The sequence below is a fragment of the Epinephelus moara genome, chromosome 16 (assembly GCF_006386435.1).
Source record: "Epinephelus moara isolate mb chromosome 16, YSFRI_EMoa_1.0, whole genome shotgun sequence".
Lineage (NCBI taxonomy): Eukaryota > Metazoa > Chordata > Actinopteri > Perciformes > Serranidae > Epinephelus > Epinephelus moara.
The window spans coordinates 25,965,929-25,984,476 of NC_065521.1; the positions used below are offsets into that span (position 1 = coordinate 25,965,929).

The 18,548-nt window shown below is 40.8% G+C and overlaps 1 protein-coding gene across 2 annotated transcripts; it reads right to left on the reverse strand.

The window, feature by feature from the left end:
* Positions 1-673: 673 nt before the first annotated feature.
* On the reverse strand, positions 674-15,722 carry calcoco1a (calcium binding and coiled-coil domain 1a). Of its 2 annotated transcripts, none has more exons than XM_050065368.1 (15): positions 15,511-15,722; positions 14,063-14,227; positions 13,870-13,972; positions 10,166-10,368; positions 9,761-9,973; positions 9,316-9,458; positions 9,138-9,207; positions 8,868-9,023; positions 8,278-8,532; positions 7,207-7,332; positions 6,730-6,825; positions 5,739-5,826; positions 5,323-5,558; positions 4,935-5,026; positions 674-2,733 (listed from the first exon to the last, which is right to left on the reverse strand). In XM_050065368.1, exons 2-15 carry the CDS (start codon positions 14,192-14,194, stop codon positions 2,706-2,708), a joined length of 1,941 nt encoding a protein of 646 aa, XP_049921325.1. In that variant the 5' UTR covers positions 14,195-14,227; positions 15,511-15,722; the 3' UTR covers positions 674-2,705. The 2 variants fall into 2 exon arrangements, with proteins under 2 accessions (XP_049921325.1, XP_049921324.1); XM_050065367.1 differs by having other exon boundaries at positions 9,316-9,464; positions 15,511-15,721.
* Between the last annotated feature and the right edge of the window lie 2,826 nt (positions 15,723-18,548).

Below are 18,548 nucleotides of genomic sequence, written 5' to 3' on the forward strand. Positions count from 1 at the left end.
GGGCGATCTTAAAGAAAGGGTAATGGAGAAAGTGATGAAGAAACGGGTAAAGGTATCTGTGACAAGAGTGAGAATGGAGGGTGTGCCAGCTGGGAGGAAGAGGGAATAAACAAGGCCAGGTAGAGGAAGGGGTGATTTGGGGAAGGGGAGCGAGAGCTGGGGAAAAGCAGGCGTCGGGGTCATAAAAACTAGGAGATGTGTTCTGGCCTCTGGGTCTTCATATCTTTTACATTTCTAATTAAAAGAGATAAAGAGTGAGGGAGTCATCAATCCCACAGTGATTTCCCAGTTAAGGTTTTAGAGGGGGCTGTAAACTAGGCAGCCCGGCATCATTGATTTTATAATTAGCTATCGTCACCCCAGACTTAAGATGGAGGGAGTGTGGTAGAGGGGAGCTTAAAAGAGGGAGCCGGAGACTGCCCGAGGAGTGGGAAGGCACAAGGATGAAGATGATGAGGAGGTCAGGCCTGAGGGAAGAGTGCGGGGAGAGCCAAAAGGTGAGTAGAGAGAAAATCCAGAATGAGAAAAATCTGAATCAGGCAATGAGCCAAAAGGGAATACAGGTTATATGGCTGTGTGAAAAGAAATGGCATAGTTAATTACCAGTGAAATGTCATGTGAGGATCAAAATATTGCTATGATCTTTGGCCAGAAAAAGACACATTACACCTAATAATGGATACATAAACCATTTTATTATACAGAACCCCGCCCAAACCCTGTTACATGACTGATAAGAAAATACACGGCGGTGTACATGTGGGATAACCTTCGCACACAAAACTTCAAAACAAACCATAACCACTGGAGCTTTATTGCAACCGGAGACGGTGTCCCGACGAGGAGCACTCGTACTGGAGCTCTCAGTGGAACAGCAAAAAACATAACTTCCCTATAAGACATAAAGTCAGATTACAACCACAAACGAGGACTATGGAGAATACATGTAGTGTAGCGTGCTATCTTCTGGGGAAGGAATACCAGGCTCCTCAAAACACTCCCACTTTTATACAAGGAGACTCAACATGTACTGCAACACCAGAATACCCAGTGACACAAGGTAAACGAGAGGTTCGTGATCCTGTTCCTTCAGTTCCTTTCACCTTAAACTCAACATGCCGGCATCATTCCCTTTCATTAGCACCAATATCTTGCAACAATATAACTCATATATCAAATCTTAATATAGTCAGAGTGAGTATTTGAAATGTAAAAACATAAAGTGTAGATAAAATATATACGTAAACACAACACACAATGGTAATGATTAAGATGATGATGAGAGGACATATCGTTAAGTATCCATATATCAACTTTTCATCTAAAAACTCTTCTATAGTAAAAATAGGGTGCAAATACAGCAGATAAAATCAAGCATCAAAGTGTCTAGCAAATCCTCTTTTAGCCAAGCATGGAAAAGTTTGTCACACATTGCACAGACAGTTGTGTGAAAAATGAAAAACCCAAACACAAACTAAACCTGAATATAGTTTCATTGCAGCATAACTCAAGTTAATTATAAATAGAAAATCATGAAAAATGCATACAGTATTGATTAAAAGGTAGGCAGCAATTTTTATTAGGCAGTATATTGCCATAGGGCTGGGGGAAAATACCAACACCATGTCATGGTGTCAGGATCTATAAAGATGATTTTCTTTGACTCTTTATTTTCATTGTTTTAGGCACAAATTTAGAACTGCATGAAGATTTCTGTACAATACAAACCGTAACAAACGCTAAATATCCAAATGGCCAGCTAGTAAATTAGCATTTCAATAATTATGTAATGTAAAATCCAGGATCGTTAACGTGTAAAAACCGCAGCTGATCCATAGTGAAAAGCTTACGAGCGTTCATTTTTATAATAATGATGATATGACGTTACTAAAGTAGAAAGTTGCATCTGGCATCTATTTAATAGCTTTTAAACACAATCTGTTCAATAAGCTTTCTATTTCAAATGCTTGTCCATCTTATAGCGCGCCTCTGCGTCACTAAATCTCCTTAACTGCATCTGCATGACAACAATCAACTGCTAACGCGTGCAAGAAAGTGCATATCAAATCTTACTTCTGAGTAAATGGAGGAGAAATATGATGTCATAGACTTACATTACTGCAATATAATTCTAGCATGATGCTGTATCATTACTTTATGCTGCCGTGAATAGCGCTCAAAGCTGCTGTGGAGAATTTAATGCTGGAATAGAGTTTTGCCATGATTTCCAGTGGAGCCGGGCCTGCACAAAACATCATAATTACAGTGCCTGTCATGACTCCTAATCACAAATGTCATAAAAACGACATAACATCCATCGTAAAGCTCTCGACATAGCAATGATTCAACAGAAATCATTCTGCTACACCCTGCGAACTCTCAAACGCCAGAGCCCATGCCCCAAAAGCACGCCGCTTCAAACTGTGCTACAGTCTTATGTCAGCCATAAACACGGTGTTGACCTGCCACCATGAGCATTATGTCATTCCTAACAACAAAACAGCTAAAAAAACACAACAGTCTAAGGAGGGGAAAACCGAGGTTCACGGCAGATACGATGTAAATTGCATATTAACATTTTGTCTGTGTGGTGAGTGAGCTGTATATGTGCTTGTTAGTGGAAGTTACGTGGAACCACACTGACTCCAAGAAAGTCCTCCTTCTCCTTTTTTTGTTCGCTGTGGCCGTGGCTGGATGTCCACTGGTTACCATAGTGAGGTGTCGGCCAGATCACTGGAGGAGGACACAAAGCAGAGTGTGCGTGTGTGGAAAAACTGAAAGAAACACACATTCTGGTTGAAAGAGGAGGTTAGACTGAAGGAGCGGGTGAGTGGGAGAGAGAGGACTTTAATGATGCTGAAAATTGGCCCGTGACTGCGGTACACCCCTCAGGTAAATCATTGCTACAGCTTGCTGTCAACTTATCTGTCCCCTTGTCCTCCCATCTCGCCCCTCCCACGCCCCGGCTCTGTCTCGCACAGTCTCCCCCGCCTCACCCTGACTCAACTTCTTTTACGACCACATATTCAAAACTTCCATCTTCCAGCCATACTCGCCCTGTCACCATAAATAATTGGTCACATGTGTCTGTGTGCATTAGCAAGCTTTGAATTCATTGTGTACGAGTGAAACCGTTTCAGAGTGAGACCCGAGGTAGAAAGCAACTTACTGATCAGCTACTATGCTTAGCAAAAATTTAAACTATTCCATTCTTCCTTTTGAGATACTTTTACTTCTCTACATTTAAGAAAGAAATATGATACTTTTTACTCCGCCGCATTTGTCTTGCTGCTGTGTTCACTAATTACTTTGCAGAGTAAGGTTGTACACACAAATCAAGTCATGAGCTCATAAAATATGACGCATTGCTGGAGTTTAAAACCAGCCGGCATGACAGGGAGAAATTTGTTGGCTTGTTTGGCCTCAAAGAAATTTTCATTTTAATATGCAGCCAGGAATGCAAAGCCCCATTTTTCGAATAGTAAATCTTCAACTGTGCTCGATTTGTTGTGATTCACTCGCCCTTCATTAATCTAAAATAAATCCCACAATATATTTCAAGGGGAGGGCAAGTAGCATGTCCATGTGTCCAGTCACATTATTTTCACCCTTTAGAGGCTATAACCACAGTACGATATGAAATAGTTATGTCAGCGGCAACATTAAATACTTACATGTGTAACAGCGTGAAAGACAGTGATGGAGGAGTTACTTAGATCCTTTACTTAAAGGGACAGTTCACCCCTAAATCAAAGTTGTGAGTGTGTGTGAGTTGCCGAGTGTTGGAGATATCAGCTGTAGAGATTTCTGCCGTCTCTCCAATATAATGGAACTAGATGGCACTCGGCTTGGGGTGCTCAGAGCCCAAAAAATACGTTTGAAAAACTCAACAGCAATGCCTCTTTCCAGAAATCATCACCTGGTTACTCAAGATAATCCACAGACCTTGTTATGAGCTGTTTCATGTCGGAACTATTTTCTTTCTACCAATCTACACCTGCCAACTGGAGGCAGAAGGAAGCTGCATCTACTCATGGACGAGAGGTTCATGCTCGTGACAGCACAGGATGTAAACATTAACAGCACCCTCCTCGACTGAGCTGTTAGCTCAGTGGTGCTGGGTAAGCTAGCAGTAGAGGCACACTTCCCTGTGCATGGTGATAAGGTTGCCAGGTGTAGTTTGGTATAAAGAAAATAGTTCCTACATGAAACTGCTGACATTGCTGTTGAGTTTTTCAAATGTTTTTTTTTTTGGGCGCTTTTAGCACAGTAAGCTGAGTGCCATCTAATTCAATTTTATGTGAGAGAAGACAGACATCTCTACAGCTGATATCCCCAACACTCTACAACTCACACCAAAACAATCTAGACTAATAAATAGCACTACAGGTAAGAGGAAAAATACGTATTTTCTGATTTGGTGGTGAACTATCTCTTTATGTAAAAATACCATTTCAACAATATAAAAATACTCCATCACGAGTAACAGCTCACAGACAATAACAGACAGCTATAACATGACAAGAAGACCCAGCAAGACACTGCCTGTTTGTTTGTGAGAGGTCACAAGCTTGGCAACCACTTGTTGAATTGTTAACACTGCACTGTATTATGTAGCGGAGCAGAGGTTTGAAATAGCATAAAATACAACTACTCGAGTAAAAGTACAAGTATCTCAAAATGGTACTTCAGTAAGTTAGATATTCATTAATTTTCACCACTGGTGAAAGAAACTTCTCCTCAAAGCCACGAACATTTTACTGTAAATACAAACACTTCATACTTAAATACTGGAAAGAATTTTGAATGCAGGACATTTAATGGAGTATTAATCCTATGATACCTAAGAGCTATGGGTATAAGCAGTTTTTCCTCCTGTGTGTGTGTTTATATATTCTGTGAATGATTGTGTGTGTCTGAGAGGGAGGCTGTACCTGAGAACAGTGTCCGTGTGCTCAGGCAGCAAAAGTGCTGTTTCCTCTCCAGAGCTGTGCCTTCCACACTGAAGTGTATCAGATTCCTCCTCCTTAACACCAGAGAGCCACACACACGCACACACACACACACACACACACACACACACACACACACACACACACACACACACACACACTTAACACATGTCTGTCCAGAGGCTATTACAGTCTAATAACTTGCAGAATAGCGGCCTAATTGCTTCTAGGAGATAATGTCTGTATCAAACGACCCACTGCCCATGTTTAACTGGTGTGCACAGCTATCAGCATGAACACATAGCTCATTTTCAGTATCACATGCAATTAGACTATAGTGATGCTGAACGGCTCAGATAGCGTGTCTCACCGAATCAGAGCTGTGCGCCAGAGTGTCAGCGTCAGCCTGGTGGGGCGAGGAGAGCGGGGCTGGCTGGTTGATGACCACTGCGCTCCTCTCCACTTCCCTGGGGGAGGGAGGAGGGGTGGCAAGGAGCAAGGAGTCCGGCTGGCCCTGCTCACACAGGCTGTAGTGCCCCAGAGGTCTTGGTGGACGGAGGGGCTGCAAAGCCTCTGGGTTCTCGTCCTCAGAGTCAGATAACGCACCTGCCAGATAGAAACACAGGCAAAGAGAAAGCGGTCACTTTTCCTCAGAGCGCTGCTCCCGTCACCCCGGCGACACAGGCCATTCTGAGCAATATTTAGTGTTGCTGTTGAATGATAGTTAACACTTTTATTGTTCACATCTGCAGGGCATACAGTAGATTAATGTCTGGCTCCATTCACCTGTAGAGGCACTCGGGGCAGCGCTCCACTTGGCACTGGCCGCTGTTCCCATCTTCTGCTCCAGCTGACAGATGTACTCCATCAACTCCTGTAGTGGAAAATACAGCCATCATATCACACACCAGGGCGGGACTTTCATCATGGCTTCAGCAAGCAGTCACCCTCATAACCCTCATGATGTCCAACTTCTTCCAAGCCAAAGCCACATAAAATTGTTACACGGCAAATACACAAACACCACACTTGCTATTATATAAATATCATTATCACTGTTCAATAAACATTTAAACATTTGTTTGATTTACGATGTGTCACAGATTGGCGGCTATGCTCCCATATGGCAGATGTTAAAATTAATCTGGACACTGATTTTTAAAACATTGACCATCTACTCTGCCAGTAGCAAACGAATGTGATGGTGGTTAGCCAACAAAAACTCTGCAGGCACTTTAACAGCGGCAGCACTGACTGCCCTGAAATCCACTGATTTATATTGCACTATAAACAATTTATATTGCACAATAACAACTAAGAAGACAACAACAGACAGAAGATTCCCAACACCTGGGACATTCACAATCCCTGTATACTTGTGTATATGTTACATCGGTAAGCTTTAGGACATGAATACATTATTAATACGGCACTTTCACAAAAACAAATATTATTCATAGAGGCACTAAGCTTACGAGTGGTACAAATTGTAACAAAACCTGTGCTAATGTAATGACCGAAATACAGCAGTTGTCAGGTGATTAGAATAAAACAATTACAATTTACTTGTTAATCCATACAAGCCATTCATTAGCCTTGAGGCTTTATCAGCTGATAATGAACAGGGCACAAGGTCAGTCAATGTGACACCATACGTGCACTGTTTACACATGAATATACCATCTCAAAGCAGGATAGTTTTCCCCTTTTTTGGACAATCTCTCCGTCAGCACAGATTCAAGTTGTCCACTGTGACTTATCAAACTGTGTTTCTCACCTGTTTCTCTGCATGTAGCTGCTCCTTCTCTTTTTGGGCGACCCTCAGACTGGCCTTCAGCTCCTGGAGCTCCCTGCGGGTTTCACTCAGCTGAACCTAGAGGCCAGATATCAGAGGATGACAGGAAATGTTAGATTTCGAAGGGGACACAGAGGACTTTTATTTAGACAAAATTAAAGACATTTACACCATAAATTAACGCAGAAAAGGCACAAATGGGTGCTCAAAATTTTCTGGATGAGGATCCCCCATTTTGTATGTGTCCCCAAATGTTAAAACTGTGCCGTATACAGAGTGAAGTTACAATGATAGCTTGAGATTTTGAAGAATTACTTTTTAAAGAGATTAGATGAGAAGATCAATACTACTCTCATTTCTGTATGTAGTTTAATTCACTGCAAACACACTGAAGTCAATTCACAAAATGACCCTCTAACAGAACACTTAATACAATAACTTCTTAGGAGTCTTTCTCACCCGGTTACAATCCTTTTCTCTCCCGAGCTCGACGTCCAGCTTCACTCTCTCCATTGTCTCCTCCTGAAGCCTCTCCTCCATCCTCTGCATCTCTGTGTTGAGTTTCTCCAGACGCTCCTGGTCCTTCTGTCAGGGTGACACACATACAGAAGTTAAATTGTTACTAGTTTACTCACTTCATGTCAGTCCACTGACATCACTCCATATCTGTCATACTGCATCTTTACTGGACTTTTGCTACTGCTGCTAAAGTTTGCACACTAGTTGTACTTTTATATACATGTTTTTATGCCTTAATGTAATACTTTGAACTTGTATTGGCTAGACTTTAGTATAAATAATAGATTTGAATCTTATTGTTTCTTAAAAGAATTTCTTTGCAAAGTATTAATAATAAATCAAATATAAATAGCCACTTCTCATCCATAGATGTCCATATGTTTTACAAATTTTGTGGTTATTGAAACTCCAGAAGGAAAAATTAACCTTTGGACTAACCCTTCCCTCCCCTCCCCACCGTGGCTGGCTTCGGATGAGCTGTGATGTCTAAGTCATATAATATTAAGAGTGACAAGAGAAGGAAAAAACATACAGGGATGCAGGGAAAATGAATAGCCACAGAACAAAAAAAAAAAATCATCTCTTAAAATATGTGACTTATTCTCTTTGTAAATCTATGTGAAGTTTTAATAGCGTGCACAATTCGAGGATGACGCATTTGCAATTTTGTTATGCTTGCATTGTTACAATGAAGTGTTAGAATCTTGAATCTTCTCGGTATAAAACATAAATTTACTTCAGGCAATGAGGCCACTGGACCATGTGTGGAAAATTGAGTGAACTTCACAGTTTTAGCACATGATGACATAAACAATGTATCCCACTGTGGAGAGCTAAGGAAACATTTTAGCTTATAAGCCAACAGATGCATCTAACAACACAACTCAGATAGTTAAACAGTAACGGGGCATAAGCTTAATATATTCAAAACTTCAACTCTACCAAGGTACAAATACATGAAATCTTCTAAATTCTCCACTTCAGATTTGATGTTCTGCAGCACTACAGTACCTCAGCAGAGCGCTGCAGGTTCTGCCTCTCCTGGGCCCAGCGGGCTCTTCCCTCTCTCAGGGCCAGACTGGAATCTGCAAGCTGCAGGGTGAGCTGGGCAGCCTGCAGACGAGCCTGATGCAACTCAGCCTGGCCGTGGTCCCTCTGGGCCACCATGGCACTTAGATCACTCTTCAAGCCCTCTGCAGCACGCTCGGTCGTGTTCAGACGCTCCCGTAGGGCCCGCATCTCCTTCAGTGTGGCCTCGTTCTCAGCCTGGTAATAGAGGGACAAGAGAGCATGTGTTGGCTACATATCTGTAACTGTTAGGTGATTTGTTATGCAACACCAGTCCTGAAAATAACTACTACTGACTTTGGAATGCCACAATAATCTAATCTAATCTAGCTGGGGCTGGGTATTGGTACTCAATACCTTTAAGGTATTGACTGAAATAACTCTGTACCAAGTTGTATCAAAACTTCTATCAAATGATAGTGGCATTTGATTGTTTTTGCAAACACATCTAGTATCTCTAACTATCAACCCAGGGATTAATCACAACCATCCTTTCAATCCCAGCTCCTCTGGGTTCTAAATAAATGTCCGACCTCTTTCCTGTGGGCAGTGGTGAGCTTCTGGGTGAGGGTGGTGATGCTGTTTTGGAGCTGCAGGACACTTGTGTCTCTCTGGGCCAGTGAATTCCTCAGGCCCTGAAACTCCTTGGACAGACTTCGAAGTTCACCTTCTGTCTGTTCCAGTTTGGTCTGAAACAAAGACAGAAATTACACAGATGGGAAAAGACAGTGAGAAATGAGAGAAAAGAACAACGAAGACACAGGTTTTAACATGATATACAGCATGTTCTGAATTATTACTACCTGCAGGCTCTTTCTTTCATTCTCCTCCTCTTTTCTCTGAGCTCCTGCCCTCTTTGCTCTTTCCTTCATCCTGCACACACAGATTTGGTTAGTACTGATAATCAAAAGTATTCATGAGATTCACATAAAACAAAAAGGAGAAGAGACATAGCAAAAAAAAGAAAAGAAAATGTCAAACCTTTCCAACTCTGTCTCTCTCTCCACAGTTCTCTGAGTCAGGGTTTTGATATCCTCCTCCAGCTCTTTGATTCGCATTTCGCTCGCCTCCCTCGCATCCAATAAAGCACTTTTCTCCTGGGCTAGTGATTCTCCAAACGCCTGCTGCTCCTAACAGACCAGAGGCATTTTTAATTTTTATGAGGAATTTTAATTTATCATGACATAGGCTAGGCTACCCATATAAAATGCTTCACATTTAACATTTCAGTGTAACAACCCAGACATTTTATTGAATTAATGTAGATTTTTATATTGAAAACAAGAGGATATTGTTTGAGCAGAGACGTGCTTTTTATCTGAGAATAAGGGCACAGACACAAAGAGAGGTATGGAAATGATAACAGGCAAATCAGTCCTAGTCAAATGATCTGGCACCCTGTCATTTGCATAGCTCTATACACCACCTTCTGCTCCATCTCCATCTCGTAAATCTTTTCTCGACTGTGCTTCAGCTCTCCTTGCAGTCTGGTGATATCACTTTCTATTTCTTTGCGTCTCCTGTCCCAGGCGTCCCTCGCCCTCCTGTACTCCTCCTTCTCTTTCTCCCTCTGCCTGTTTGCTGCCTCCAGCGCCTGCAGCAGCTCAGCGCGCTCTCGCAGACATTCCTGCAGTCGACTCTGACAAGAGACAGGAGGAAGCAGGCAGCGGATGGGGAATCATAATTGTGCTGTAGTCTTTGTGTGCCAGCAGTAAACAACAGTATTGATTTCCCAGCATATGTGTTTTATCAGCACTCATTAATTTTGCAAAACTGAAAACATACTCTCCTTCACTACCTTGTAAATCTATTCTGTATTTGTTATGCTCACCTGCAGCAGTTCGGCCCTGGGCACTACCAGCAACATATCTGTGCCTCCTTCCTCTCCATGGGGCTCCTCCTCAAGGGTCACCAGATCCTCAAGTGGCTTCGGAGCGCAGAAAGTGAATTTGGAGCTGCGGGAGCACACTTCCCCCTTAGCATCGATATATGCAAACTCATACTCGTCGGAGCTGGCCTTGGGTAGGTAGGAGGCTAAAAAAGAAGTAGAAAAAGACACATGTTGACATTAATTATTAGTGGAAAATAATTGTTTCAAAGTAGCCCAAATATAATTTTAACTGGCTTCTTCAATATAGGCTATTACAGGTGGGAAAAAAATCAATACAGCTTAGTATCGCAATATTTTGTGTAGAAATATTATATCAATACTTGGATGCCAAGTAGCAATTTTTTATTATAAACTTAAACTTTTAGTAGCCTACCAGAATGATAAAATAAACTGCTTTTTCAGATTCATTTTGCTGCAATAAAAATGACTGAAGTGAGATGAACAAACTAAAAACTTTATTTCACTAGATAAAACAGATGTTGATAAAGCTCTTCTTTGAGGACATCATTCTCAGTTAAAAATAGGTAATAAATGGCAATATATAACAATAGATGTTTTTGCATTTGTCAACATATTGCTAAACCTTTAAAACCGCAATGATATTGTAACATGACTTAAGTATCCTATTGTATCGTGGGGCCTCTAGTGATTCCCATCCCTACTATATATTGTGTTGAACAAAAACAAAGTGGAAGCTAAGTGCACAGTGGATATATAGGTAAATGCCTTTAATTTTTGGGAAAGCTTATCCAGGGTGTCTGCAGGTATCAGAGAGCTTTAATGCTTTTAAAGACCTGATCAATACACCTTTTAACCGAAGTTAGGACATATTTTTGGACAAATCGTGGTTTACTTATTAAAGTGTCGCAGGTAAGCATTGCAGGCAAGTAGTAAAGATGTGGTCTTTAGCAGAGGTTAGTGTTATGTAGAAATATGGTTATCATAGTGAGTAAAGTCAATCTACATTTGCCAACAGGTAAGTGCAAGTATGAAGTAAAATGACAGTATAATAGTTTTTGTTTTTTTGTTTTTTAAATTAACATTAGAAATGTGGACTTTTACATAGAAAAGCTTCAGTCATTTTCACCAAAAGAAATTAAAAAATTGGTAAATTAGATAAAAATGTCTAAAGTAGTTCAGACCTCACAAATTCAAACTTAAGACTATTTAATGACTTTGAAGGCCTTAATGTTGTAACATTGAATTTAAGACATTTTAAGACTTTTTAAGGACCTGCAGACACCCTGTAATCACCTGTTAAGATTGCTATAAATCTCTATGAAACAGCCCGAAGCTATTTTGGTATTCATAGCCTTTATAGAGTTTGTGCATTTTATTTGACATTTATATGGCTTTAATATTGTAATGCATAAAACATTACATTTTTAAAATTATATTTCCAGTAGATTTTTTGCTGGACTGCAGCAACTTTAAATGAGCATAATGTTGCAGTACAGCTTCCGACCGACAGCGGCAGCACTGAGGTCATTCAGCACAGGTGAGCAAGGGGAAAAAATGGCGTCGTGCGCCATTTTTGATTTCACGGCGGTCGCAAACACTTCAGTGGGAATTAGCTGAGGTTTCGTCACATTGTACTAACCTGGTACATACTTTCTCCTCCTGATATATCATTAAGAAGTCCAGCTTGCCTCGACTGACTTCCCGTTTTCTTCCGTCGAAGTATTTAATGTGCACAGGAAGCTGAAACAGGTTGGTGACTTCAACGGTCCTGATTAGGACTATGTTAGCTAACTTTTAACAGGTGTTTCTTCCCTTTGGAGATGCCTCTTAAAGTAGAGCAAAGTATCTGCTTTATGGCCACATATGGTGCTTAGAGATATACTTACATTTGTAAGATACACTTGTTCTCTGTCTAACTGGGGGTCAGCTTAGTTGAAAAATATCGACGTTTATCTCCATCCGTTCAGAGTGATTAGCCTTCGTCTTACGACGAAATTTGTTACCTCGTCAAATGATGCTAGTGTTTAGGTTACCGTTCGCCTCCGCCTACTGAAGTCAAAGCACATCTCCAATGTCTTAAAATGTGTCTTTGTATGAGTTAACCAGCGTTGACAATGCTACTAAATTCCCTGTCTTACTGGGGTTCGCGTTAGCTTAACGTTAGATAATAATATCGACGTTTATCTCCATCCGTTCAGAGTGATTAGCCCTGGTGTTACGACGAAGTCTGTTCCCTCGTGGAATGATGCTAACGCTAGTGTTTAGTTTACCGTTAGCCTCCGCCTGAAGACGTAAAAACACATCTCCCATGGCTCAACATTTGTCTTGTTCGTATGATATATTTTGTTTGATAGCAGCCACGTACACATCCAAGAAGTAAATAGGCTTTGTTTAGAGTTTGTTAAGTTGTTAATTCAGTGACTTCACTGTGAGGACAGGTGCTCTGAGGGGCAGCCTGCGTTGACAGGTGCTGCTGTTTGGCTAGCTCCAACAAGCTAACTGCTCATTAAACAACAACGTTTTCGCAACCTGCTATATTTTTACACATAGGTACTATATTAATACGATACCTGTTCGGTAAGAAGCAAAAATAACCTTTTGTTAATGGTGCTAGTCATGTTTTCTGTCTCATAGAAAGTAGAGTTTCCCTGCATTGACAGTGCCACTAAATGGTTTCTTGTTATTAGCATACAGTTGCATCTTCGTTTATTTCCTTGTTTAACCATATGCATGTATCTCCACATTCTTAATCCTCTTTCATTTCTGTCCTCTCCTAATAACAGAGGCAGGAGCTGATGATGTTATACCTCCAGCTTCCCACTCTGACCGGAGAGCAGCCAGCCACAGCCCGTGACTTCATCCAGCCCATAAAGTAAGCTAACCTAATATTATCCTTATCTCACACAGGCTATAGCTTTAGGATGATTTACTTTTTTCTGTTTCACAACACGTGTACAGTAAAGGGGGCCAGATGGAAAACAGACAGGAAGAATGACATACAGCAAAGTTTATGAGCTGTATTGTAACTTACAGCACCCGCTCAGGTCACAGTGCAGGCAACCTTTTTTTTTAAATCACTGCATCGCTGATGATGATAAGGAACCATCAGCAGTTTCTTTAGACTTTCCTCCCTCTGCTCCCCTTCCAATGCAGAATGACATTGACAGTTAAGTTAGTGATAAATCACTCTACTAGAGGTCAATGCCACACCTGCTGCACACGTGCCCCTCACACTGAATCAGGCTTATCAGTTGCCACTGATAGACAGGACAGAGAGAACACTGTATTCTCCCATGAGTAGTGGTAGTCAGAACAGGCTTTGACAAAGGCATTGTCTTTGACATCCTCATTACTCAACCTCCTGCATCCTAAAGAAATTCATTCAAACCATGACAGAGACTGTGTCTGTGTTAGAGAAAGTGCTGTGAGTGATATTTCTCTTTTGTACGGGATATTTTCCTTTTGTACATCTGTGGAAATACTCTTTTAAGCTAGAAATAACTAACATTTTCCTCTGCTCAATACGGCAGTCGCTAGCCTTTTGTGTACAAGAGAGCAATTCAATTTACAGAAACATCAATCTCCCGCTGAAGGTTTTATGTGCGGATCTAAGCACCGTACCAGTATAGATTCTGGCTAACTATGGGAAATAAAATACAATTAGAAAACAAGGGCATGAGTACCCTGGAAGTGCACACAGCAGTTGACATCTGTGCCCTCTTGATAGTCGGCCGGGGCCAATGCCCAAACAAATGTGTGGTAGTCCTTCACTGACGACCATCCCACCTGAGGAAGAAAACATGCTGTTATTTTACTGTTGAATACATGTACTCGTTATTCACTTGATTTTTGTGACAGTCATTAGATTAACAATACCTTGAAGAGCCCTATCCAGTCATTGCTGGCCCAGTTGTGCTGTGAGCTCAGTGTGTAGTGGCAGTCGACTCTGCTCTGAGGGAAGTAACTGCAGCCCACGTTTCTGAACTCCACCAGCCAAGCCTTTTCCATGGCAACACACAAGAAAGGCAGGCTATTCTGCACCTACAGGAAAAGAAACACAATGTTCAAACATGAGTTGGTAATTGTTCTTTTGGTTATTACATCCAATTTCAAAGTAGAAACTGACACACATGGATAGATGAGCAAATTGTGAAATAGGTAAGAGGTGACTGCTGGAGAACAAACAAGACAGAGCCGGCAGTCTGTGAATATTTATTCAGTGTAAGGAGATATCCTGACTGAGCACACACTTCGGGAGAAGCCACCAGAACTAAACCGCAGTGACAGCGTGGCCTTTGAGCAACAAGACATATTACATGTTTGTCAGTAGAGCTATTTTCAGTCATCGTCAACATCATTTGCTATTGTACACCGTCACGTGTAAGCGTGGAGTGCAAGGTGTTTGGGGCCCTCCAGCATGTACAGGGCTCAAATTACACCTGCAAATACACTGTGAATTTTGAGGAATTCTTGCCGGCAGTTAACCACGTGGAGATACGTGTCACTTACAGAAAGCATTATTTATTCATTTAGCACTGTGTGGGGGATTGAGTCCTCCACGGGTCATATGTGCTAAAATGCTGGATGTACCCTGTCATGACATAAATTAACCAGATTAATATGACAACTAGGGTTGGAAATTAACTTCTTTGCCTTGTGGATTTCTAGGATCTTCCAGCCACTTAATACATTACCATTGTTTTGTTTTTGGCTGCTAGGTGAAGCAAATTCAGCAGCCACTTGTATGTTTTACCAGCATGTGGCTGGTGCTAATTTCAAACCCTGATGACAAAATGTGCAAGGAAAACATCTAGAAGGAACTCTTACAGAGCACGTTGCAATTGTGGATTAACTGGTTCTTTCCCATTCTTTATATTTATCTCCTGTGGTGGAGTCATAATCCAATGTAATTATGTGGGTGTTGAGTTTTCTATTTTAGTAAAGCATCACTCTGAACTTAGGAATGAGAGCAGAAACTTTGGTAAATATTGCACAACATTTTGCAGATGCCTTCAAAACCAATATATCAGTGGCAAAACTATACAGTAGCTTTCGGAGGGTTCACATTACATAGCACGAGGCTTGAGGCCCAACAGTAGCACATGTCGAGAAAACTGTGTGCCGTGCATGTCGATGCAAGCTTAGGAAGATAAACGTGTAAACATGACAACTAAAAGCACATTTGAAACTGTACTCGGTAATTATCACTGTCCAATTAGTTAATGTGCTGCGCGTGCACGTCAGGCGAGACAATAACAGGCTTTGTTAAGTACAAAAGACATCTGCGCACATTATCTCTCGGCCGTCTCGCGTATCTCGCTTACCTTTTAGCGCACTCACTTCTCTGAAAACGGTCTAAACGAGCCGTCTCTGTATCAGATACAGGAGTCACTGTGCGTGACAAGACAACAAAAACATGAGAGAAACAGACGCGTTTTTCCTCCTCGGGCTCAGTTGCTCCACTAACCCGAAACAATAACAAAAAAAGCCAAAGCAAAACACAAGCATGACAGCTTCACTTACACCGCGGAATTATGGGAGCTGTTGTTCACCACGTCTATAATATTCTGCTGAACAACCGCTCTTTAAACTACAATCCCCAGGCTCAAAGCAGAAGAACAGAGGTCGCACTGGACGTAATATGATGCTTCTCATCAGGGACCGTTGTTTTTCTCATCGAATGTGAAAGCACAGAATTCTATTGGTTGTCCGACAGAGGTGTGCAGAGTGACCAATGGAAATCAGTATCTCTTGTGTGCGATGAGGAAAACAACGATTAGCGATTGAGACTGCGAAACGGATGTGCGGAAGAGAGCAATTTGACCCTTTTTAAAATTTATGTTATGATTTTTTTTTTCACATGCAACGTTCACCTCACAGTCAACAAAGATAATCTTGCATATTTTTTTTGTTTGTTATTATTGCGCATATTTTTAGCAGCTGGAAGTTGGACAATACACAGTATGAAAGCTATTTAATTTATTTATTTTATTTATTTGTTTATTTATCAGGGACAATGCATATTAATGAACAGTGAACTGTAAATATACCGGAATTAGCCAAAAGGCTAGTTTTCATCCGCAGTCCCTGGCCAGATCTGAGTTGGCAGCCTGAGTAATAAAAAAGTTAGAATGACATGAATTTGAATGACAGTAAAATATAAGTTCTCTGCTACCTGCACATAATCTATTTAATTTAATAGTTCTTTGTTTATTTATTTATTTATTTATTTATTTTTGGCTGATCACTTAAATCAATGTCCCATAAGGTCCAGTCAAGCTTTACCGAGTTATAACCAGAACTAAATCCATGTTGCAGGTATGATGGGGATTTTAAGTTTTATCAAACAAGTCATCCCACTTTTGAAAAGCACCTTAGTTTGGCAATTCAGAATCAGTTTTATTAAGAAGTTGGTTTTCACCTACCAGAAATTTTCCATGGTGTTTGGTACATACAATAAACATACAATGCACATATTAAGAGGAAATAAATAAAGGCAAAATACTGCAACAGTCAAGAACATAAATAGAGAATAGAAAAGTCACAGTAAACATATGAAAAAATACTATAACCAATATGAACAATACTGCTGTTTCAGAATTAGAAAGCTGTACAGTTTTGTGCAGCATGTGCAAAACTACTTAATGGCTTGAGAGGCTCAGAGTGTGCCTGCTAATACTTGGGGGTGCAAATAAATCAGCACGATGATGTTACAGCGCTGGACAGCAGATGGCAGCACACCATCTGAAAACCCAATGCTTTACATTCAGGCTGTCACATGCAGACCATATCCCTAAACCATGTAAAACACACAGTGCATGTCTTTTAGCCTCCTCAGGCTGTCTCACGGCATCTTGGTGCACATTTTGTTTTTGTCTTTTTCCATTATGTAGGAAAGACATTGGATAGAAGGAATATAGTATTAAATCAGGCTGCAACATTAGATCTCAAATAGAAAAGTGAAGACACTGAAGGCTGACATCTCCTTAACTTTACATAAATTAAGCCTGCTGCAATTTAGGTTTTGCAAATATTAGGACAGAGCAGCAGAGTATATCACTGGCTGAGTATGGAGATGACAGTACCTCAGGATGCGGAAAATGTTACTCTAAAGTTGCTGAGTGGCAATGTGTTGGAGTAATTTGTTTAATTGTTTGCCTTCGACCAAAATGCCTAATTGTGAGTTTTTATATGAAATACATATTTGAATATCGGCTTTGTAATGAACATAAACTCCATCTGAATAGATTTAGAGCAAGAGTAAATATGATGATTAAGGGTGTTTAAAACAAATCTCCACTGCAGTATCCTCAGTACGAACCAGTTGGCTGCCTGTAACCACAAAAAGCAAAAACCCAGATCACAGACGTGGAGATTTAAATTACTATTTAAGATTTAAGGTTATCATGCCTCAGTAACCACAGCTTAAATAAAGCTCATCCTATGTTATTATAGTTATTGATGTTCTTCCCATAGCCAGCTTATTTATCTCTGCTCATTGATGAGTCAATCCAGTCACACAGTACTTTACTCCTCCTCAATTAGTGAGTCCAGTTTGGCTAATTTAGTCTGTTGAAGACACTATAAGGACGCTTCATGTAATTTTATGCCGACGGACAGTCGATGTTGAGGCCCTATAAATTGTGTTTAAGTGGATTAATAGTGTGCTGAGCCTGTGTGGGCAAAGTGGTGCTGCAAGTAGTGGCTCTCTATGCAGTTGGATAATTAAATAGGTTGTACTGCAATGACTAGCTTTTTCAGGAGCCATTGTTTATGTGTGTCTTAGGTTAGGATGTTGGGAAATGAATTTAAGAAATGTTCTTAATTTGATTTTGTTGCAGCTGTAGGTTCCACAAGATTCGTAATTGGTGTCTTGCTTCTGCTTTATTGTTATTGTTTCAGTTAACCAGTATGAAAAGCCATATGCATGAATATAAAAATAACTCTTTATGAATTTAATATGTACTCTGACTCGTGCTGGCTTTGTACGTGTTTGCTAATTGTCGGGTGTTTTTTGTCACTGTTATTTCAGAGGAAAGTATGGCAGACTTGAGTTAGCCTTGACTTTGAAGCCTCCCTGTTGTGTGAAGTTAAAAGATGGCTGTGCAGTATGTGAGGCTTCACCCTAATAGAGACTAGACTGAAAGTGGATTGTCCATGAAACTGCTTGATCTTGACCTGGCGGCCTGCTGTTATGGCTCCTCTGTCTGTCTTAACCCCCAACCCCTAACACATGCACGCACATATATATATACACACCCATGCATACTTTTTGTCTTTGGGAAGTGTGTTCTGGACTAATTTCAATGCTTTTAAGCATTAGATAGAAAAAAACACCCCACTATCAACTGTTCTGGCACAA

Bases quoted from the DNA above. Each gene is read 5' to 3' on its own strand.
- calcoco1a (XM_050065367.1), bottom strand. From the start codon at position 14,194: ATGGAAAAGGCTTGGCTGGTGGAGTTCAGAAACGTGGGCTGCAGTTAC. The intron at 9,465-9,760 runs GTGGTGTATAGA...CTGGTCTGTTAG, and splicing joins AGATGGAGATGGAGCAGAAG to GAGCAGCAGGCGTTTGGAGA. The intron at 2,734-4,934 runs GTACAGCCTCCC...GTCCTCCTCCAG, and splicing joins CACACGGACACTGTTCTCAG to TGATCTGGCCGACACCTCAC.